This window comes from Phoca vitulina, unplaced genomic scaffold (genome assembly GCF_004348235.1).
Source record: "Phoca vitulina isolate PV1807 unplaced genomic scaffold, GSC_HSeal_1.0 scaffold9, whole genome shotgun sequence".
Classification (NCBI taxonomy): domain Eukaryota; kingdom Metazoa; phylum Chordata; class Mammalia; order Carnivora; family Phocidae; genus Phoca; species Phoca vitulina.
The window spans coordinates 49,153,075-49,176,876 of NW_022589712.1; the positions used below are offsets into that span (position 1 = coordinate 49,153,075).

At 47.3% G+C, this 23,802-nt stretch overlaps 1 protein-coding gene across 7 annotated transcripts in view; it reads left to right on the forward strand.

Moving 5' to 3' along the window:
* FYN (FYN proto-oncogene, Src family tyrosine kinase) overlaps nt 1-23,802 on the forward strand; it is a 210,910-nt gene that overhangs the window by 177,856 nt on the left and 9,252 nt on the right. For all 7 annotated transcript variants that reach the window (XM_032408048.1, XM_032408045.1, XM_032408044.1 and 4 more), the window contains 2 exons: nt 6-159; nt 20,115-20,246. In XM_032408048.1, coding sequence (XP_032263939.1) covers nt 6-159; nt 20,115-20,246 — 286 coding nt within the window. The remainder of the gene's footprint in view (nt 1-5; nt 160-20,114; nt 20,247-23,802) is intronic.

The following is a 23,802-nucleotide window of genomic DNA, read 5'->3' on the forward strand; positions in this document are numbered from 1 at the left end:
CACAGGTTGCTGCAGGAATGGCTTATATCGAGCGCATGAATTACATCCACAGGGATCTGCGATCAGCAAACATTCTAGTGGGGAATGGACTAATCTGCAAGATTGCTGACTTTGGATTGGCCAGATTGATCGAAGACAACGAGTACACAGCAAGGCAAGGTGGGCATTTAAATAGGATGGCTCGTGATCACATCCTTGAGAGCAGTCACTTACTGCACGATCCTTCCTCTCTCCTTCCCTTCCCTTCCTCCAGAAAATATTTGAAATGGCATTCTTCGGCTGAGGTTTTTCTTCTTGATCTGGCAGGAATCTGATAGCTCTGCAGGTGGGAGACTATAGTGGGTTCAACAGATGGGCAAGATGTTACTTTCTAGTGAGTGAGTGTCCACCATTGTGGTCTTCCTGGCTTATGCTGCCCTCCTCACATCCAGGCCTGGGACGCTTTGCCTTTGGGGAAAGAGGGCTTTAAAAGGCCAAAAGAGAAGTCAAATAATAGCTTGTCATTCCCTCGAAGTCTCAGCAGAACACACAAACACGCTCATTGGAGAGTTTAATCAAGGAGTTATTTATAAAGGCATGGGTGGAGTGAGGAAAACCAACATGGCATAGTGTGATATCCTAGAGCTAGTAAGTAACAGCCACCCACCAAGGCCAGAAGGGCAGTGGGGAGGGGGCTGCCACCAGAGCTAAGAACGAGAGGCCACATTTGGCAGAGAAAGACCAGGCATGGATCGGGCGATTTGTACCTGAGCTCAGCCTTTGGGCCTCCTCCAGATGTCCTGCCCAACCCGGCGGGAAGCCAAAAGTCAGAGGAGCCCACTGATGAGTCCAGCTGGGTCAGGAGCCGGGAGAAGAGCAGAAAAGGGATCTAGAAGAAGGATAGAAAATAACAGTGTCACCCGAGCAGCCCACCCCCTCTAAATCATCTCCCTCCATTCTCCCTCCCCCAGAGATTTGTAGAAATCAGGCTCTAGACTAAACACATCCCAAACCAGCAGCCACTCTGGTGGGGAGCTTTTTGGCTACTTTTAGAGCACTTGATGCCAGGGAGGGAATTCCCAGGGTTATCTCCTACCACCCTGGATCGTGCACAGTGGTAAGCAGGTAAGTGTGTGGAATGAAGTGTGCTGTTTGCAGTTGAACATACGCTTCTCCTGTAGAACGTAATGCTCGCGTCGGGAGGAGGGGGTAGGCTTCATGGCTGTTGTTTCTAAGCAAGCCGAGGCACTCTGAGCAGGGCTGAGTGCTGACTAGAATGCACTGCAGGACAGTGCTTTCTGCTCGATTTCACAGTGGCCACCCTGGAATTCCGATCCTTTCTTTCTTTTTAAATTCTTTCATTTCACACCTGTTCTTCCCTCATCGTTCTCAGCGGTCTCAAGTGATGAGGAGCATGGTTAAACGAAGACCCTGGCTAGCGCAGATACCATCCAGATGCTCAATCACATGTTGGTCAGACAGCTCGGCTCTTTGAATGTCCCCAACACGTGGCAGTTCTTGTCCTGGAGCCGCATACCCACATGCACACGCGCGCACACACACACATGCTACTGCGGGGTCAGATGGCAGGCCGTGTCCCTAATCAAAGGCACACGGGCAGCTGCGATTGGCACTGTTGTCCAGAAAGAAGTGTGGACGTGATTTTAAGTCAAGGCGAGCTGAGAGGGTCTGCAGTGTCACTGGGTCTGAGACCTGGCCCTAAATGAGAGCTCACCCCGCGGCAAACCCATTACATCCCAACTCACAGATCCAGAAGGAGGTGGAGCAGGTGAAGGTTTGGAGACATGAGTATTTGATTCGGGAAGAGGTGAGATTGGAGTCAGTCTCAGCACTCGGTCGTGAAAGCGTCCTTGCATGCATGAGTAGAGTCCTGGTGCCAGATGGGGCAGTCCAGGATTTGTCCCTCCCCTTCTCCCAGACTCTGGACTCTACACAACTTGTGGTTACAAATTCTGGCCTTGAACCATCCAGAAGGTTGCAGGGCAGAAACCAAGGATGTTGACAGGGGTGCTGCTGACAGGGCTGGAGGTTTAATCCATGGAGTGGGGTCCTCTGGCTGTCGCCCTGGGTGCCTGATACCCGAGGGGAAGGCGTGTGAGAGCCCCTCACCAGTTTCCCTGACAGCACGCTTCTGCTATGGAGCATGGCCACAGTGGCCACCCTCAGCCCTGGCCATCACGTCCCACCCTCGTCCCCTGCCAGCTCTCCCCATCACCCTTCTGGTGGCTTCCTAACCCGCACCATCACTGTCCCACATGCTGTCCTGATGCCTTTTGAAGGATCAGCCTCATACCCTTTGTACCATGTTTGCTTAACTTCCAAATAGAGCCCCACCCATCCCTCTTAAAATGCTTTTTGCTTCTCTCTTCCCTTTCACAAATACCTTCACATCCATGCCAGACACTGGAAAGAGATAAGTAAGGAGAAGTAAATGACGTGGAGAACTGAACTTGGGGAAGAACAAAGGCTGTGGGGCTCCAGGATTTGCAAGGAGAATAAAAAAAATGGTCTCCTGCAGCAGAGGGAAAGGAAGGAGCTGGGGCGTTTGCAGGGTATCTGCCGAGAGCCAGGTCTGAGAGGGTAAATGTGAAGAGTGCAGAGGGAAATGATAGAAATAGACTCAGAGGGGTTAAGTAAGTTGTACAAAGTCCCACAGCTAGTAAAAGGGCAGAGGCAGGATTTGAGTCTGGGTATGGCCAGCACTGTTGCTTCTGTTCTTATAAGCTGTACTGACTGCCTCTCAGCAAGACAGTCATTTAAAAGACAAAAACTAAAAACTAAGATTAGGCATGAGTCCCATTTTCCCTTTATTTTATGGGAAAGTTTTTAAAGGGGGAGCTTCTAACGTGCATGTGTGAGGGAGTTTGAAAGAGCTTCATATTCCAGCTCTGGGACAACCCAGCTGTTTATAAAATTCCTCCCGAGGGTCTGGCCTGCCCCGGCCTCTTCATGAGGCAGAAAGGGCCTGGTGTGTATCTGTTAGTGTACTCTGCAGATGGCATGCGTGCTGCGTGCTAAAGTTTCTGCTGGGGATTAATCAGCTCCTCCAGACAGCTGGTCCATGTGCCTGATCATATTTACAAGTCGGGTTTTATGATACCCACAGGCCACGACCAGGATAAATCTTGATTATGGAAGTGTGGGCAGTGTTCAGAAGCAAGTGCCAAACACAGGTATTTGGGGACTGTGAGGGACAGTTGTTTATCAACACAGTTGTGGGTTTCCCATCTAATGGCACACTGAAATGTCTGTCACCATCCCCCCTGCCCCGGGTGGATGTGGTGACATTTCCCAGGGCACAAGTAGAATTGAAATTTGGACATGTGTTAAACAGCCCTTCCTGTGTTCCTTTCCTCCTACCACCCCCTACCCCGCTGGACTGTAAGCAGAAGCCCATGTCAGGGAGAAGGTCAAGACCAGGGTCAGACCCTGCAAGGGTGGCCCTCTGCCAACAGCCTTCTGGAGGCAACCCGAAATGATTTGGTATTGCTCTCTAGTACCTGTATGCTCCCTCCATCGCAGCTGATCTTCTGTAGTCAAAAATACGTTGCTAAATTCTGTCCAATCAGGGTCTCTGAGTAATGCCAGCATTAATTATTTGAATGCCTTGTCTGGGAAAGGGACTTTGCTAAGAGCTACAGATCTAGGGAAGCCTGAGACTGCACCGGGAGGTCTGCAAGTGTGCAGAGAGACATACAGGAGCGGCGCCGAAGCCACATAAAACCATCGCCTGGGGCCTTGGCCAAGTTAGTTAATTTTTCCACACCTCAGTTTGCTTATCTGTAAAGTGAAGATATATTTTACCTCCTTTGTGCTTTAATTTTCCCAAGATAACTAAAAACAGTACATGTAAAGTGTTTAGCACGTGCCCAGAACATGGCAGGTGGTAAATAAATACTCCTGTTATTATGTCCTGTACAAGACAGTCCTTGGGGAATAAACACAGGCAAGAATGGACGGTAGACACAATGGAAAGGCTCAAACACTGTGCTGGAAAGGGAGAGAGGAAGCAAAGATAATTCCCAGGTAGTCAAATGCAAGTATCATGAGAATGGAATTGCGGGCAACAGAAATGAGGGAGTCCAAAAGGAAGAGCTCATTTTCAGAGAAAGAGGGTGAGTTTGGTTTTGGGTTTGCTGCGCTTGAGGTGGTTGTGATGGTATGTCCCAGTGCAGTGACCAAGCCCTCCCGGGGTACCACTGCCATGGGTGCTCCCCTCCCAGCGCCTCCCTCCACTCCTCTCCTCTCCGCTCACACTGGCCTCTCACCCTGACCTGCACCGTCGCCTGAGGTCTACCCTCAGCCACCTCCCTACCCCAGCATCAGCAGAGCTAGCCCCAGCCCCGCCTGTGCCGCGGGCACCCGAGGCTCCACTGTCTGTCTGTCCTCACACGTCCACACCTTGCCTCCTCCCATCACCACCAGCATGGGCAGCTGTCACCAGACCTTGCTTTCTAAGACTCCCAGCCCCTCCAACCATCAGTTCCTTCAAAGCTCACGCAAACAGACAGGAAGCAGTGGGAAAATCCTTGATCGACTCCATTTTCTTCTTCGTAAGCTTTCAGGAAGCTCAACGCTGACTAGTTTTGATTTAAACCTTAAGCCAAAGACTTGGCTTGTGGATAAGAACGACTTGCTTTTGTGGCCACTTATTTTTTATTGAGCCATAACATACATACAATAAAATGAGTAAATCTGAAGTCTACAACTCAGTAAGTTTTTACACATTCGTCCGCCCCTGAAACCACCTGCAGATGAAGACACAGAACACCGCCAGCACCCCAGAAGCCCACCTCGTGCCCCGTCCAGCAGGTAGCCGCTGTGCCCGCCTCTGTCAGCAGGGATTCCTCCACTGGTGATGGAACTTCACCTAAACCAGTCGTAGAGTCTTCCTCCCCCGTGTCTGGCTTCTTTCCCACCATTATGTCTGTGAGGTTCATCCATGTTGCTGCACGTACCAGTTCTTTCCCTTTTATGGCTGAGCCATATTCCCCTCTACAAATACATCAGTTTCCCTCTTCTACTGGTATTTCTGATTTGGGGCCATTATGAATGAGGCTGCCATGGTGGTAGACAGAGGTCCTCCTATTTCTTAGATATATGCCAGGAATAAAACTGTTAGGGACGCCTGGGTGGCACAGTCGGTTAAGCATCCTACTCTTGGGTTCAGCTCAGGTCATGATCTCAGGGTCACGAGATCGAGCCCCTTGTGGGGCTCCATGCTCAGCACAGAATTTACTTGAGATTCTCTCTCCCTCTCGCTCTGCCCCTTCCGCTCATCCTTGCTCCCTCTCTCAAATAAATAAATAAATCTAAAAAAAAAAAAAAACAAAAAACCGTTAGTCCTACAAGCCTAGTTCGCATTTGTAGATACTACCCAGCAGACTTTGTGGGCTTATCTTTTAGGGTCTAATACAGGGTTACTATGTTATGTGCTGGCGGTGTACTTCCTTCCAGGCTGCAGATGGGGCCTAGGATTCAAAGTTACACGGCCTGGGTTTGAACTCACTCACTTACAAATCACTTGACCTTTGTGAGCCTCGGTTTTAGCATCTGTGAAATGGAGAAATGAAAACAATTACCTCACATAATTAGTACAGGACTACATGATCTGTCTATAAAAGCTCTTCAAGGGTTGTGAAATATAAAAACCATTCTTACGACCTGAACTTTTTGTGTTTGATGTATATTGTCCTTGAAAAGTATCTTTCTTTCTTACCTAAAAAAAAAGACTGCTAGTAATCAATAAAGAAGAATCAATCTTTTAAGAGGAAAAAAAAATTAGTTGATTATTTTCCAGCCCGCTCTGTTTGTCTGGGCAGTCACGGCTCTGTATTCCCTTCCTGCCCCGAGGGCCCCAGAGACGCTAGCAGACTTTCCTTTTTCTCATTATTTGCCTTCTCTGCTGAGAACTGCCCCTGCCCCCACGCCACCTCTGTTGTTTCTCACCTTATCGACTGAGTATCTGGTGGGCATTCTCAGCAGTGTTGCTGATGGTTGTGCATGCATGTGCGCGTGCACACACATAAATGCACGGGCACTGTTATAGCAATTCTCCCAAGTGTCGGTGGACCCAGTCGTGCTGCTTCTCTAGAGAGGTAATTTGGCCTGAAGATCAGCACAGAGCACATAGTAGGTATTTAATAGATGTCTGTGTACGGCAGTGAAAATAGCCAAAATCACTGTCACCGCTGCACACTCTTCCCAGGCATGCTCTCCTGCTCTCTGAGCACCGGGCACAGCTCTCTCTGGGAACCGGATACTGTGGTGACTGCAAGATCCTCCAGAGAGGATGGTTTGCTACACCAGCACCCATGCACACAGCAAGACTGTCTTTTGGGTAATGGGAAGCACAGGAGCTTTGGAGCTAGACGGTCTGGGTTCAAATCCTGGCTCTGCCATTTCCTGCTCATGGACTTTGTATAAGCTCTAGACTCAGTGAGCCTTAGCTTTCTCATCCTTGAAATAGGGTTAGTATTGGTCACCTTTCAGGTGGTTGTGAGGATGAGAGAAGAAGCTGTTGGTATTATTCACTCCTTCCGCTGCTCCTGGCAGCACTTAGCTTCACGTCTTTCTGGATAGCCAGACCCCGCTTTCCTTCACACACACACACACACACACACTCTCTCTCTCTCTCTCTCTCTCTCTTTCTCTCTCTCTCTCCCTCTCCCTCCCCACCCCCAAAGATGGGAGGGACTGGATTGGTTAAGAGCATGACACATGAAATCAAATGATCTTGGTGTGAATCTTAGCATCGCTGCTAATTAGCTGTAAACTTTGAACAAGTTCCTTAACCTCTCTGAGCCTTCATTCCCTCCTCTGACAACAGGGATAATAATAGTTATCCACATCACAGAATTGTTGGATGGCTTTCCTGGGAATATGTGTAAAGCACTTAGCACAAAGCAAATGCTGAGCTGATAGTTGTGTAGTTATAGTCAGTTGTAGTAATAGTAATATCACTACTAGTGATCTGGTGGGTTGATAGTAGCTGTTAGTGTGTGTCTCTTTCACTCTGTCCGCCCATCCCTCCCTCCCTCCCTCCTACCTGCCCCTACACACACACACACACACACACACACGCGCGCGCGCACGCACGCTTACACACACATGCATGCCTGCGTGCAGAGCACACACCCCCTTGGTCTTTCCCTAACTGCTCCCAGCCAGGTCACCTGCCTATTTACCCTCTCCTCTCCTGATTTGAATCATCACAAAGACAGGAACATAGAGTTGCTCTGTGTGTTGGTTGTTTTTTTTTTAAGGTCTAAGTTAACGACAGGATCGTTGTTGGGGAAGTAAATGTCAAGGCAATTTAATCTTTGGATCTTTGGAATGTGTGTAGAAACCGGGGCTTTCGTGACTTTGTATAAGACCTGCTGTGAGTTTAGGTTTGTGTATTAAATAGAAGAAGAAAAATGTGTCTGTTCAAACGCTCCCAGTATTGCAGATTTAAGTTGAATAGATTATTATCTGGAGGACAATTCACGTATAAATTAGACTGCGAAGAATTCATAATTGTTGCAGTTTTCATGTTAATTATTTCATGTTAAAAAATTGTTACCGCATAAATTAACACATTCTTTCATGGTGAACATATTTTAGAAAGATTTGTTACTTTAATAACTCTTTGTGTATTAGAAATCCCAGATGCCTGTACTAATTAAATATAATCAGATTTTGGATTCAAAAAGCACAGTAGCCATTTAACACAAACAAGGAGGCAGCTAGGTTGACAAACACAGTCAGGAAGAAGCGTATCCCTGTTTCTTTCAAATTTCGAATTTCAACAGTTCAGAACTGTGAATTCAGTTTCTGTCCTTCCTTTGTATTACAATGACTGGGGATTATCAGACTCAGAACACCAGCTTTCCAGCTCAAGGGCTCCTGCAGAATTATTAATCAGCCTCATCTGAGGCCTCTGTAATCTGGTGGCACATCAAGTCTGGTCTCGCCATTAGTGCCCTCCCTCTGCCCCTGTCGGCACATGCGCTTCTTGTTCTCTGTCAACAACAGCGTTGCAGTCCCCACACAGTGTGCTGTGACCTGAACTGGAAATGTCAGGGAAGGGGAGGTGGGCGGGGAGACCTTTTAATCATTGGATTTAATCTAATTCTTCCCATACTAGAGAAGCAAACCATCCTTTGACAAAAAGCAAATCCTTTCCAAAGAAGCCATTGTTTTAAGTCCTGAGCAGGAAACTTGTTTGTTTGGACTGACCCTCTGGCCCCCAGAGTTTACTGTCTGCCCCGAGGGGCTGTCTGGTGAGATCCTGGGGAACCTCCGGGCAGAACGTCCTGCCCTCAGCCGGGTCAAAGCCAGCCCTCCCGCGGAGCTCGCGGGGTGCATGCTGGAACCGAGCCTGGTTCTGATCCAGCCTCCCCGATCCCTAGTTTGGTACACTTCTGTCACGAGGCAGAAAAGCGCCTTCATTTGTATTCTGCCGCTTCCAGCCCCGGGCTTCCATGGCATTTCCGAAGGGATGCTTTGTTTCTCTGCTGAGCCACCCTGGAGCTGCGGGGGCCAGGTTGACCGCCAGGGAGGGTGGGTCATTCTGCCTGGGAAAGGGAGATGAATTGTGCACACCATTCATTTTCCACACAGAAAGACCATGCGGAAAGCCAAAGATCACCGTGAAAAGAAAGGGGCTTTACCTTACTCACCCTTGCCTACCCCAGACTCTCTTGTAAGATTAAAACTACAGGAAGGAGGTGGACTCACTCCTTCCACACCCTGACAGCCCGGGGGGAAACAGATGGGACCGCTGTAAGCCCTGATCACTGACAGCCCGCTCCTCTGAATATCTTTCCTCTTTATCTGCACTGGGCAGTCACGTGTTCGATTCCGTGTGGGTGTCTTTCTCCTTTGTGCTGTCTTGGGCAGAGCAATTTGGCGGTTGTTTCTGAATGGTCAAGAGCATGTCCTTGATCTGTGCGTCCCATGTTTCTTAGTAATCAGCAAGAAGGAAGCAGATGGTCACCCTCTGTGATTTTAAAGTGTGTAAATAGGAACTGCAGACTGCCATCAAACATCAAAAATGTCACTTGGCTTCCTCGTCTTGCTTTGCTGGCAGAAGGAACTCCTTCATTTGCATCATCTGGATAATCAGGGGCAGGCAGTGCAGATGAAAACTGCCCCACATTTGGAAGCCTCCATTTCTTGCAGCTGAAGGAAGGCACACAGCAGCATCTTGCTAGTCTCCCCAGTGGCACAGGCACTGTGTGGGGGCAGTTTGAAAAAGCAACCCCAAAGTGGTTATTGTCTTCTGCATATCCTCTCTTCCTTTGATTTCTTGCTAACTCCCGCCAAAGCCTCAATATGACCACCAGCTGTTCCCAAGCAGTTCCCCAAGCCCGGTGCATGTCCCTGCTGCCTCGTATACTTTGTGGCATGATGTCAGACTGAACCAGGCCCACTGCCCCTTCTGGGGGTGGCTGGATTCCTGGAATAATTTCTGCGGTGAGCTGCATCCCAGACACCCGTTTATTACTCAGGTCTGAGTTCTCACCACCCTGATCAGCAGCATACACGTGGTTAGAGAACCCGACACACTGCTTTCTTGTCTGTTACTCTGGATAAAAGTCCACAAAGGTAGTGTCCATCCAACTGGGATTATGAATCCAAATTTTTATTCTGATTTTGCTTCTCTTTTGGCTCTTGGAAAGCCAGAAGGATCATTAGTTCTAGAATAGTTCTAGAATAGGTAGCAAGATTCCTGCTTTACCCACTTCCACCCAAGAGAACCACTTACACAAGCCTCCCCCAACGCAGTCTATACTTTAAGCAAAGTCCTCTTGGTGGTTCTTAGATTTCCTTCCTGAAAGTAAGGGGACCAAATACCCATGATTGCGGGAGATGCTAATGAATTTCGTTCTTTTGTGCTGCTGGTGTGAGTTCTGGGTTACCAGTGGTCACCACTGGGAGGAGGAGGGTGGTGTGGAGACAAGCAGCCAGAGCAGCCTCCCCTCGCCTGCTGGCTCCCCCACGGATTGCAGAAGTGTCACAGCTTGCTTTCTGTTCTCCTCCACATGAGGCTGCGCTGCCCTTCCCAGTTCACCTTCTGCCTGCCCTTCCTCAGCTATAGGATGCCAGGCCTAGTGCCCTGGCTGCAGCCTCATCCCCTCTTCTCCCTGGCGACTGGGTTTGCTCCCCCCTGTCCTCTGATTGTCCTGATTAGGTTTTCAATACCCACTGATGGACCTGGCACCCTTCTCTATCTGGTCCTCCATTCTGGGCCTCCCTTGAGACTTTCCTCACCCCTCTCAGGCTGAGTATCCCTTCCATGGAGTCAGCCACACCAGACTTCGGATCCGCGCCCAGCTAATCAATCCTTGTCTGTGCAGTGTGTCCAGGCCCTGCCTCTGGCCCTTGGTTCTTGTCTTCCTTGGCTGAACTTGTCCTTCCTCCACCCATATCCCTGATGGGACAGCACTCCTCCCTCTTCTCCTCATTACCTCCTTCCTTCCTAGATTCCCGGCTCACCGTTATGCATTTCAGACGGAACGTCACATGAATTCATTGTGCCCTGTACCTCTCCTTTACTTTTACTTTTAAAACATGGTGCTAAAATCTTACGAACTTGAAGTAAAAATTTCAACAGAATGTGTCACCAGGAATAACTGGAAAACACACAGCTGTACTACTCCAGACATGTTTGGGAAATTTGAAAGTCATTCTTTTGGCCTAGTGTGAAAAATCTGAGTTTTGCTTTGCCTGGTTTTATTGGGTTTGAAATCATTGTTTTGTTTGAATAACCACAGAGTTCCAGGTCAGGTCAGCTTTGATTTTGACTCTTCTGCAGGATATCCCGTCCTAGTCCTGCCTTGTCACCCCTCCCGGCCAATGTAATCCGCTTCCTGTTGTTGGCATGGTGTGTGAATTCTTTTCCTTTATTCCGTAGGGTAACTTTAAAGTTGAAGTACTGCACATTATTTAATTTTGGATGTAATAGTTTGCAGTTTGTGGCTTCCTAATTAAAGGGGACCCTGGATGAATCTTTAGTTCAGAAAAACAGTGTCTGTTGTTGAAGCTAATGCCTTCCCCCCTTGAAAATGCTCTTAGGGCACCACTGTGGTCTCTGTAGGAAGGATTTGGCTGGTTTCATTCCACAATGGCTTTGCCTCCTCCACCTTGGCCCAGTTTTTTAGCCAGAGGGGATGTTTTCTGAGACAGGGCTATGGAATTGGCCTGGTCACCAGGGGGTGTGGAAGGGTTTGACAGCCCAGCTCTCCACCAAGAGCCAATAATGTGAGCTCCCCCCTCCTCCCCACCAGGCCTGTCCTGGCCCCCAGGCCCCTCCCAGGGAGACCCACAGGTCACACTGCAGCATTTCAGTGTGACCACCTCTATCCAGAGCCCGCAGCCCCTGTGCACTTCTTCTTTCCCTCTCTCCTGAGCCCTCTTTTTCCTAGAGCCAGTGCCGCAATCTATTTAGCTGTCTGTTGGGTTTGCCTGTGAGCTCTGTCTCCCCAGCTGCCTGGAAAGGCATATGGCAGGAGGTGACCCATGCTTTGTTTTCTCAGGAGGCCCTCCCCCTGTGCTGGGGGCTAAGTGTACGCTCAGTAAGTTCTCAGTAACTGATAGATGAGCGCACTGGGTTTTCTTCATCCTCTTTCCCTCTCTTAAAGTTTGGAGGCTTTGGCTAACCTGATGCAACTCAGTGCCTTTGCATTACTGTCCAAATAAAATAATAATTGGCATTTATTCAGCTGTCACAAAGTGCTAGATGCTGTGCTGAACCCCTTACATTATTTATAATTCTCACCACAACCTCATGAGGTTATCATCATCCCAATTTATAGACACGGAGACTGAAACTGGGGGAGGTTTTAAGTGGTCACCCAGCAAATCGAATGTGCAAACCCAGATCTGCTGACTTCGAAGCTCCTTTCGTAAATGACCATCCTGGGCCTTCACAAATGAGCCCTCGATCGCAGCACAGCCCACAGGGTGGGCCCCTTTGCACTCTCACAGGGAGAGCATTTTCCTCCCTGGTTCCTGGCCAACTTGCATACACTTAGTGCAGGAGGTAGACTTGGGAGTAGAAGTCTCTGCCATTTTCATTTGAATATCTCCAGTGCCACTGCCATCATCTTAATGCATGAAGATGCATAAAGTATAGTAAGTAACCAAATCAAGTAAGAACTGTTTCCATTCGAGGCAAAGAAAACAGCTTGCCTGGCCACTAGGGATATAGGACCTTCGTTAACTAGAATGGATCCTGGGGGTTGGGATGAGCCATCCTGACTTAATGAATTTAACTGGTCTTCTTGTTTTCACTTAAAAACCAAGAGCATTCAGTCAGACCATCCCAGAGTATGGTAAGGATGATTTTATTCCTATAATACTAAGAGTGAAAACAATTATTAGTTCATTACACTGCTGTGTGTTCACTCTTTTCTTTTTTTTTTTTGCTTTGATCAAATCTGTGTAAAGGAAGAGAATTTATTTGGCCATCACAGTGTTGGCAAATTGCTAAGATAAATTGCCTTTAGCCAGTTAAAGATTTGTTGAGCAGTTGCTCTTTAACCAGCCTCAGGCAAGGTACTATCAAGGAACAGAAGTATAGAACATGGTCTCCAACCGCCAAGGATTCACATTCTACTTAAGAAGATAAAAAATAACACCTGCAGAACTAGCACAAAGACATGTTGGGGACATGGGCACAGCAGCATGGGATATAGCGTTGAAGCACTTGGGCTCTGGAGCCAGACTCCCTTGGTTCAAATCCTAGTTCCACCATTGCCACATGTTCTTTGGCCTATCATTTTACCTCTCTGTGTTCCGTGTTCTCATCTGGAGGACAGGATTATTGCTGGCATCTACCTCCTGCATGTAAAGTACTTAGCACAACGCTGGACACTTAGCAGGCGCTCAGTATATGTGTTGCTACTGTTGTGGCTACTGTCAAGCATTAGGCTGTGATTTATAAGATTGGCTCCAGGTGCATTGGAGAGATCAGTGAAGGCTGGAGTGATCCCCAATGACTTCGTGAAGAAGGTGGGACTGGAGATGAGTAGGCTTCAGCTAAGCAGGTGGAAGGAAAGAAGACATTTAGAAACATTTAGAACAAGCTAAGAAGAAGCAGGTATGATTACGCCAAGGGCAGAGTACAGGTTCTGAGAAAGCAAACCAGAGGAGATGTGTTTGGGATTCCGAGAGCTGAAGTTGAATAGATACGTGGGCATGGAGACCAGGCAGGGGTCTGCCTTGATGCAGTGGGGGGGCCACTACATGGTTGGTGAGGGGGGCGTTATGAAGCTGAGGTGTAAGTGACTCATTGGAAGGACAATGAGCTGAAGGCAGGGCACGATCCATGAACCACGACAGGAGGACTGATCAGAGGGACAAGGAACCCAAGACAAGTTTCAGCGAAGAGCTTAAACAAGAAAGGGCAAATGTGAGAGACACGTCAAAGAGGGAAACAGGAAGCCTTCGTGATACGGGGCGCCTGACCGGCTCAGTCAGTAGAGCATATGACTCTTGATCTCAGGGTCATGAGCTTGAGCCCCACTTTGAGCATAGAGATTACTAAAAAAGAGAGAGAGAGAAAAAAGAAACCTTGATGATGGATTAGCTTGGAGGTTTGAGGAGAGGGACAAGTTCCAGCTGGCTATCAGGTTTCTCCCCTACTTCGAAGCCTGGCAGAATGATGATCTGACCCCCAGAAAAGGGATACTAAAAAAAAAAAAAGTACTCCATTTGCATCCTAAAATATTAAAGTGAGAATAAGCTTTTTAAGTCAGGTCAGTCATTTAGTAAAATTTTCTACCTAGTACAAGAATCTCCTTTATAATGTCTTATTCATAGTAAGATGATTTAGTAAAATAATAGTTGCCACATTTGAGATAAAGGTGGGGACACCCTAAAGGCTTTGATCCCTTTGACATTTGCAAATCAAGAACTGGGACTTCCGAGGAGAAACAGAGTCTGTGTAGGGTTTCCGGCCCTAGTCGCAGAGAGATGGGAAGGGGTAGTCATGGGAGAGGGTGTGTCTCCCAAGGGAGTAAGTCAGAGGGAAGAGTCCCAGCACGGCGGCCTCTCAGATGCTCGCAATTAGCAAGTGGGGGATGGAGAAGAGCCTAAGGCAGAGACACGAGAAAGGCTTGGAAAGGAAGGAAGGACATCAGGGAAGAATAAATTCAGAGAAGATAATTAATTCATTTCTCATAGAAATGTTTGAGCTTTGCAAAGTGTTGGAGTATGCTAAGTTTTACTCCTTTGTTGCTGAGATTATTAGTATTGTTCAAACGTGAAAAATGTGCTAAAATAGCACAAGTGTGACTAGAGCCACTAGTTAAATAAACATGACGTCAGAAGTGACAATAGAAGCATAATCTACCCAATGCAAATTGGTAAGAAACACCCATGGGCCTTGAAATGTCACGATGCTTCTCAAGAGTTGAAGTGTCAAAATGCTTTACATGTTCTTTCTCATCATAAATCGTTCTCAAGGTAATGATATATTATCTTCCACATTTGAAAGACAAGGAGAAAGAATGCGGTAGGATGTCATCCTATTCTGCTCACAAGCCCCAGTGGCTTCCCATCACACTTAGGATAGAATCCAAAGACTTTAGTGGGGCTTGCAAAGCCCCATAAAATCTGTCCTTGTAGCCCATTTTATTCTTCTTTATAGCATCTGTCACTGTCTGACATATATAATGGCCTCTCATTTATTTTATCTCCGTCCCAGACTGAGCTGCAAGCTTCATGAGAGCCAGAGGTTGAGCTCACTGTTGCATCCCCAGCACTAGGTACGGTGCCAGGCACGTGGGGAAAACTCAGAAATACTTATGGTAGGAAACAAGAGAGAACAAAACCAGTCAGCGGTAGTGGGGGCTTGGTGCTGTTTTGTGGTCAAACTTTGATAACTGAATATATCCACAACCCTCTCTTTTCTCCTACCTATAGCCTGGATGACTGTTAACCTTATTTTACCTGAGAAAGACCAGGGCAAGGTGATGAGTGATTGGCAACCAGTTACCTGCTTCATCTCATTCTATTCCGAAAAGGATTTTCCACTTTGTTTTGCTGTGAACACTCCCAAGGCCTCTGGTCACCTAGACTTTCTGCTGATATAACCCCCTGAGCCGCAACTCCAGTGATCTAGGCCCCCCACTCCTCACAGAGCAAAGTCTGGGGCTCCTTCCGCCTCAGATTCACTCCACACTTCATTTGGCAGTAAGAACACAGGGTTTTCCAGGTGTTTCTAAGTGTCATGAGGGTGGTGCTCTTCTGCAGTCGGCAGTTGTGAGGCCCTTACAAGGGTATCCAGATGATGGCAGACAGTGACACTGGTCACTGAGGACGAGGAGAAGACCCGCCAGAGAGCAGGGAACTAATAATAACAAGCCTCCTGAGGAGCTGTGGTGGTTCAGCCTGGAAAGGAAAGCTGGAAGGGCGAATCAGCTGTCCAGTTCCTCCATCATTCAACACATCTTTATCTAGTTTCTTCCGTGCACCAGGCACTGGTCTCGGTACCGGGGATAAGGTAGCCATCCGGAAAGACATGCTCCTGCCCTCAGGGACAGTCTCTGTCTCTTGAGAGAGGCGTGCTTCAAACAACTAATGTATTCATCTGCCCTGGAATAGTAGTAGCCACAAAGAATGAGAGGCTCTGACCGCACAGTGCTAGGAACCAACCCCAGTCCCGTGTCCCAGCAAAGGCTCCCTGTGCAAATAACATTTAGGCTAAGAACAAAGGAGCAGGAGTTAGCCGTGGGGGCGGGACTTCAGCAAAGGGAACAGCCTGCCCCGTGGCCCTCCAGCAGGTGGGAACCATCGGAGAAGGGCAATGGAGAGGTGCCCAGGATAACAGGAAGTGGCTGGAGCAGTAGGGAGGAGGGACCAGATTGTGCATATGGGCCCAGCTGGAAGGCCCTTGCAGGAGTGCAGGCAGGGGACAGGGAGCGAATAAGGACTGGAGTGAGGGTAGTGAAGATGCCTGGACACATTCACAGGAGTGAAGTGGACTCAGCCTGGAGAGTGATAAAGCAGCAGGGGCCGAAGAAGACACAGGGAAGATGGACTGAGCTCCTTCCCTGGGCAGGCCCCGCGTTGCCTTGTGAGGGCGCAGTGATGGGCAGTTAGACGCAGCATCTAGATAAGGAGGGTTCTCGGCATTCTGGTCTCATCAGCTGGGCAGTTTACAAGGCAACAAATGGTGAAAAAGAAGCAGAATTCTGGGGAAGGTCAATTTTGGATGTTGTATTTGAGAGGCCCTTTGAGGCCTCCCAGCGGAGATGCTGAGGAGAGAATCCATTGTACGGATCAGGAATTCAGGAGGGAGCGCCCATCGGGTGATCCAAACACAGGTGACACGGGAGTCAGGAGAGCGGTTGAAGCCAAGAGAGGGAGTACAGTCCCCCGTCGTGACACAGAGCTCATGACCACTCAGTTCAATCTTAACAGAATCAGAGAAACAGGATGGAGAGGTCGGTGACAAATTATTACTTGTAACACCCGCATGTTTACTCACCACAGAAAATGGCTTGGCCTCAGGCTCGCTGCTCCTCACTAGGATTACAGGAAGGTAAATGACGCAAGTCCCATGGTGGTTCCAGGACCTGGGCCTCGGTGACAGCACCGAGTCAGGCTTTCAGCAAGGGCTTTACCGTGGGAGGTACAAAATCTGCAAATGCTGCTTGGAAAACAGTGGAAAAGATGTTTCAAGTCCCATGCATTAAATACATAATATATCATGTATGGCCTTTGTCTATTGGCCTCAAAGAATCCTAAACTGTTAAAGTAATTCAGTCAGAAATAAACACTAGAGTGATGATAATTCCTTTATTTTTTGGTTCAGCTAAACATTGAACAAGTTCACTGAGTTACTGTGGCCTCCAAAGCCCATGATACCAGTGACACAGATTATCCTACCTGCAGTTGGCTACGTTTCCTCTGATAAAATGCAAAGAAGAGGAAATGGCATTGGCATCTGAATCCTGCTCCCAAACAGGAGAATTTCAAGAAGAGCGAATCAGCTGGTTACACAGTAGGGCCAAGTTCATTGTAATATAGGCCTCTGGACGCTGTCTCCTTTTTTCTACAAATCCATACTGCTTAGGAGACAACTTTGATCCTGACTTACTGCCTGTCATGGTATCTTCAAAAAAATATGAGGGGGCGGAACTTTATTTTCAAGGGAAAGGCAGTGTTTACACCCAGGAGATCCTTTCTTGCAGGTTTCTGAGCTTTCTTGACTTCACCCGAGGCAAGAGCCCACTGCAGCCCCCCGCAGGGCCACCTGTGGGGTTGTGTAGGTGGTATTCCAGACAGCCCTGGGGGTTCTCATAGACTGGGGTTTGCAATGTGCAACCTGCCTGGCCCTGGACAGAGACACCTCCCCCCACCCCCACTACACACTGTTTGGAGCTGCTTCTGTGCTCCCAGAAGGCGGGAAACCAAGGCGAGGGGAAGTAGAGGTAATGAGATGAGTAAAAGAGCGGACACCCATCAGTTCTTTTGTTGAAACTGTAGTTAATGATTAACAGATTATCGGTGCTTTAATTTATTAACCTTTTTTCTGCCTTGAAAAGGAAAACATGAGTTATCTTTAGAGAAGCTCTTTTTGTCAACAGTGCCCGCTATTTTAAGACTGAAAAGAAGTAGGAGAAATTGGACAAAGACATCCTTTATTTTTTTTCTTCCAAAATGCATTAGGTGTAAATATATTGCTTATCTTAGAAAGAAAACTAATGCAAAATATTTATTTACAAAAGCTCCTGCTAATAAGTCTCAAAGCACATATCCACAAATGGTTTCTTATTAGAGATCCATTACAGCCTTTGTTTGAATTTATCTGTTGAAGGTTTACATATTGTAATTCTTGTTGTAGATGATGTAATGAAAAAACAATGAAGCCACCTAGCACAACGGGCTGATATATTGACATTTGTTTGGGTTTTTGTTAACCTCAAATTATGAAATCTTCTCTCAGAAAATCCAAAGTGACTTTATCCAAATTTTGAACAGTTTACTTTCAGCAACACACACCTTCACGAATGTTGAATGATTCCAAGAAAGGAAGAAAGGCTCCTTTTGCTTGTCATTTTGTTTACAGGATTTGTGTCTGCACAGGGGAAAAAGAAAGTTCTTTTTGCTCTCGAGATGGACATAGATTTCCAAGCCATTTGGCTCAAGAGATAGTTTAAATAGGAATGAATTTAATATACCTTTAATTCTCTGAAATAAGAGAACTCCAGCTGAGGTCTGGTCCAGGGCAAAGTCTGTTCTCGACACTGAAGAAAATCTATCACGTTAATCCCAGCGGCTCAGAGTCCAAAGCTGCGTGAACAGAATGCTCGAGGGTAGGTTCTCACACAGCAGAACGCTTTGAAAGAAACTTTAAAAACAAAACGACTGTTCGGAGAATACCAGGCCTTGTGTGGAATCATGCAGCACTGAAGAAAAGATAGAAATAATTACGCTTGAGAAACACAGCTAATTAAAAATAACTCAGTGCATAAAAGGAAAAGAAAACTATAGAATAACTTTTCTGCCCCAGTGTAAATGTAAGATGCCTCATAATGAAATAGGATTTTTTAAATTTCATTTCACACTGACATAAAAGAGATGGAGAGGAAAATTATATTGCCAGAAAATGCCAGGGTAGATTTGCTAAAGACGTTATCATGTACTGTGTTTAAAACAAAAATCTAATTGCTGTAATTTATCATACCTCTCGTTATTAAAACCATGCTAATTTAAAGATTTTAATTATTTGCCACTTTCGCATATTGTGACTTTTCGTAGAAGATACTATGAAAATTTCTGATTCTGTCAGCCTTTGTATGATTTTTTTTAGGAGATCCTAAGTAAAATTAACGTACTTTAAACATAATTGTGTTTACATCAGTAATAAAAATTCCTTGTGTTTTTCTTTTAGTTTGTTCAGTGAAATTTCTGGAACTGCTTTATAATTGCTGAGCTTAATATATGAGAGCACAGGCTGCTGAATCAATTTTAATTCCCTGTACACATATCTAGCCTTATGAAGAGCAGGGTGGATGCCACCCTTCCTTTTGGATTGGAGAGAGGATTTTTTTAATCTGAGAAATTTCAAAGGAAAGATTCTACTGACCTGGGCATGAATTTGTTGCTTGGTCTTGAGAAATCAGACTCATAAGATAGTCACTGAGGCAAGATTACTCTTTAAAAACAACAGTAGGGGCGCCTAGGTAGCTCAGTCATTAGGCGTCTGCCTTCAGCTCAGGTCAAGATCCCAGGATCCTGGGATCGAGCCCCACATCGGGCTCCCTGCTCCATGGGATGCCTGCTTCTCCCTCTCCCACTCTCCCTGCTTGTGTTCCCTCTCTCGCTGTGCCTCTCTCCGTCAAACAAAATCTTCAAAAAAAAAAATTTTTTTTAATTAAAAAAATAAAAAACAGTAAATAGTACGCTCTGGTGGGTGGGAGAAAGATAGGGAGGTAAACAAAGGATCATAGAGTACAGAAGAAAAAGCTGTCCCAGGAGTAAAGATGGCCACTATCAGTGATGGGGGAAAAGGTGGAGGGAAGTAGCCAGAGGCAAAATCATTTCTCTGCTGTGGGTTTTGGAGGCCTTGGGAGTTAGAGCCCATTTCTACAAAATACATGGGCTGCAGCAAATTGTCTTCACCTTGGGAGAAGCACGATGGTTGGATATGGTTTCTGTGTACCTCATAAGAGCACACTATGGTCTTCTATACCAAAGAATTCATGAGAGTGGCATTATGATTTAATACTGTATGTATTAATTAGAATATGACATCATTTCAAAGCAAAGGAAAAAAATATATAAAATTAGTTTCCTAAATCACAAGTCAGCCCCACATCCAGACCAACCCTATGACATTCAGTGTGGTCACAGATTCAAGTTCTAGAAGCCAGGACTTTAAGGGGCTTTGAACACCAACCTTTTGATGGGAAAAATAAATTAGACTAGCTTGCTTAAGGTCACAGAGCCAGGACCAGATCCCACAGCTGCTCAGTTGTAGTCCATTCTTGCTCACCACCTTCCCATCATCCTCTCCGACCTTGCTGCTGTGAAAGTGGCTTCCTAGCACTACCCCCCAGCCCCACACCCGGCTCCACGCTCCCTGCCTGCCGAGTCACCGCGTGTTCTTTCTGCAGGTGCGAAGTTCCCCATTAAGTGGACGGCTCCCGAAGCAGCCCTGTATGGGAGGTTCACGATCAAGTCTGACGTGTGGTCTTTTGGAATCTTACTCACAGAGCTGGTCACCAAAGGAAGAGTGCCATACCCAGGTAAGAGCGGGACCTAGCAGAGACAGGCCTCTGATTGGATGCTCTCTTCACCCTTTACCTTCTAAGCCCCATCCTCAACTTTCTGCCAAGCGTGAGTTTGAGGAACATGGACTGGTATTTAGCCAGGGAAGAGCAGGACTGGGAGCCATCATGGACATCACATAGACAAGCAGCTGCCGTGCATGGCATGCCGGGATTCGTGTAAACAGCAGCGAGGATGAGCGCTCCGGTGCCCCCCAGGTCGTGCAGTCTGTGCTCTCTTGGTCGGAGCGCGTGGCTCCAGGAGGAGCAGTGGTGCTGACACAGCCTCACCCAAATAGTTTGCGGGCACTTCCGGGACAGAGAAGGAGAAAAGCCCCCACTGCTTTTTGATTACACCATAGCATTGACCCATGAAGTGAACCTGGCAGGAAAATGCCAGGACCTGCTCTCTCTGCAGGCCCCAGCTCCAGATGGCCAGAGAGAGCAGAGGCACATTCGAAACGCAGTTTTGAGGCCACACACCGCCCATCCGAACAGTCAAAGTATGCCCTACGAAAGCAAGCGTAAAGTAAAGAAATTGGAGAGTCTTAGGCCCTGGAAATTTTCTGGAGTATCGGATTCATGCTTTTCAAAGAAGCCACAGATTTAGGCTGTCCACCCTTAAATTCATTAATTTCAACAGATGCTGACGTAAAGGACACTTGTGCCATTTCACCTCCACGCTTTAGTGGTTATATTCTAGCACATGGGTGATCTGCTTTCTGAAATGTTAAGGACATATTTTTCAGTTATGTTGAGTGAAGAAAGAACATAGCTCCCCCTCATTCCCTGCCTAAGGAGCTTAAAAAAAAAAAAAAAGCCATGATAGAAATGATAGTGGAGATTAATGAGGAATTGAGGTCTCTTGCAAATCCTGGGTTTGTAATTCTATCTTTGCAGTCAGAGGAGACAGCAAGGGCAGATTAATTTGTAATCCCTTTGTTCGTTTTTTATGATTATTTCTGGTCATCTTCGGAGAATGCAGAGAAGTAGAGAGGATCTCTTCAGGTTGGCGTGGCCTTGAGACTCCTAGCAGAGGCAGGTTGGCACAGAGACAAAATGAACAAAATGCCCTGTCTCTGAAGCGCCAGCACGGGGCGTCTCCGATGCGGGTGGCAGTCAGTTTTAGGGAGCACGCGGAGGGGGCAGACGCTCCGCGAGGAGCCAGCCAGCGTGGCAGAAAGGGCTGCCCTAGGGGGTCTGGAGTGCAGCGTGGGCATTTTTGAGTTGCTTCTTGAGGGGGAGAAATGTGCAGGTCTTGGGATTTTGAAGATAGGAAGGCACCTTTTTTTTTGCCTGAATTTTGAATGAATTTCTCCCTGAATGCCCCAGGTTTACAGTCAGCCAGTGTGTTGAATGCCCCAGAGGGGAAAAGGTTAATGTTGTTTTGCGTTTCTGTAAAGGCTTTCCTTTCAGTGACACAAAGCCACTTTTTGTTCCTCAGGGTTGCACACAGAAACCAAGACAAAGGGGCAGGGGCTGGGGCCCCAGAGAAGGCAGGCAGGTGTGTGCTTCTGAGGGAGAGGCTTTTCCCGAGTTTGGATTTAGCATAAAGAAAATGGCCTCATTTTATAACTCAGACTAGGATTCATTCAGCATAGCGTCCGTGAGTGTGAACTGTGCTGGGCATGCTCTACCTGGGAAGTGAGTACAAATAAGACATTCACACTCTGAGGAAACAGATTAAAACTTTCCTGGAGCAAGGCGCTGTTTTGGTTGCTGGGGATGTAGAACAATGAGCAAATAAATAAATTTAGTCCCTGCACTCATGGAATTTACAGTCAGATAGATAAAATATGCATCAAGTCCAGGAAGAAATCAGTCTTTTCTGATACTTATTTATTATTAGAGGGAATCATCCTCATGGGATGAATTACTTGAATTTACCCCCTGTGGGCCTCGACTCTTAATTCTGATAATGGGGTCAGGGACATGTGATTCACCTATCTACAGAGAGCCTTTCCCTCAGAATCCAGTGAGGGTGGCAAAGGAGTTCTCAGTGAGAACGAGGTCCACTTGCCTATGTGTAGTTACATACCGTGAGCAGCTGCTGACGTGCCAGGGGGCTGGGAGGGCTGCTCTGCTTCTCCGAGGGTAACAGGACGGGTTGTGTCTGGGAAGCTTCATGGAACAGGCAGGCAGGGCTTCTTCCTCAAGTCAAGGAAGAGGGAGGAATGTCCTGGATATGGACGGGCATATGGGAAGGCACCAGGGCCGAGGAGGACAGAGCCTCTTCAAGGAGCTGCAGGAGAAGGAATTTGAGGGCCGTGACGTGGAGCCTGGGCATGCAGCTGGGAAGGCTGGCCAGAGCCTGTTGTCGTTGTCGTAGGGACCTGGTGCACTGCCACAGGGAGGCTCTGGGGCCAGGGGGTCCGCAGCAGCGGCCAGGGCGCTGTGTCAGCGGGCGAGCGACAGGAGCAGCTCCTCAGCCACAAACAGCCACAGAAAATGGTTCCCAGGCCTGTTCCTAGCCATGGGTGCTTCCTGTTTTTGTCTTTTAACATAGTTATAATCCTATTTAATTGGACTTCTGGATCTCACAGTAAACTCTTCTTGAGGGAGAGGCTTTTACAAAGGAGTTCCAATTACAGAATTATTACCGTAATGAAGGATACCAATTCCTAAGACACAGTGTCATTAAGCGTCATCCAGACGTCACTGTGAAAGGCCCTTCCTCTCCACCCTCTCCTGTTGGTGTGGCCAAGTCAGTCAGTGTGTGCCCAGGCGCTGCTTCTCTGCTGTGCTGAATCCTTGTGCCTGTTGAGGGTACGCCGGGACAGACTCCCAGGCCCTGTGCCTCATGCCTTCCATTCTGACATCTCCATGCAGAAATTTCTCAGTTGGCTACAGTACATTTTTAAGTAACTCTTTTTTCAAGAACAGTAGGTGGCGGTATTTTTCTGAATTCTTTCATACCTGAGCATGACCTTCTGTCACCTTCACACAGAGGAAAGGGACTTTGGCTGGTAGATGAGGATGGAGGTCAAGGGAAGGGAGGTGACTTATCCATGGGTTCATAAAGCTTTCCAGGCATTTCTGCCCAGCATGAAAGGAGTTCCAGAAGTAAGAATCAGAGAAGGAGCTTAGAGTGGAGTATGTGAGGTGTGACCACATGAAGAGCAGAAGGGTTGAGGAGACAATGAAACATGGGTCGGCTGGTTAGTTAGCGAGTTCTGTAAAAGGAAGGGAAGAAGGACAATCTCAAATTCAATGACAGCCTTAGAGCCAAAGAAAAAAATACTGAAATGCAGAAAGGTATCTGCAGAAAGGAGGGTGGGGTGCGTGGGGAAAGGAGTCACACGCACCCCACCCTCCCAGACAAAGGTTGCTTCCAAGAGGTGTCACAGAGATGCGCGCCATCCCAGAGAACAGCTCCACTTTACAGATGCCCTGGGAGCAGCCTGACTTGAACACATTCTAGGCCTAGCAGTCTAGCTTGCTTTTCTGTGAGCCGAGGTGCATTCTTTGCATCAAGATTAGAACGGATTTTGTACTGATGGACTGTTGTATGTGAGAAACGACAACACTTACATGA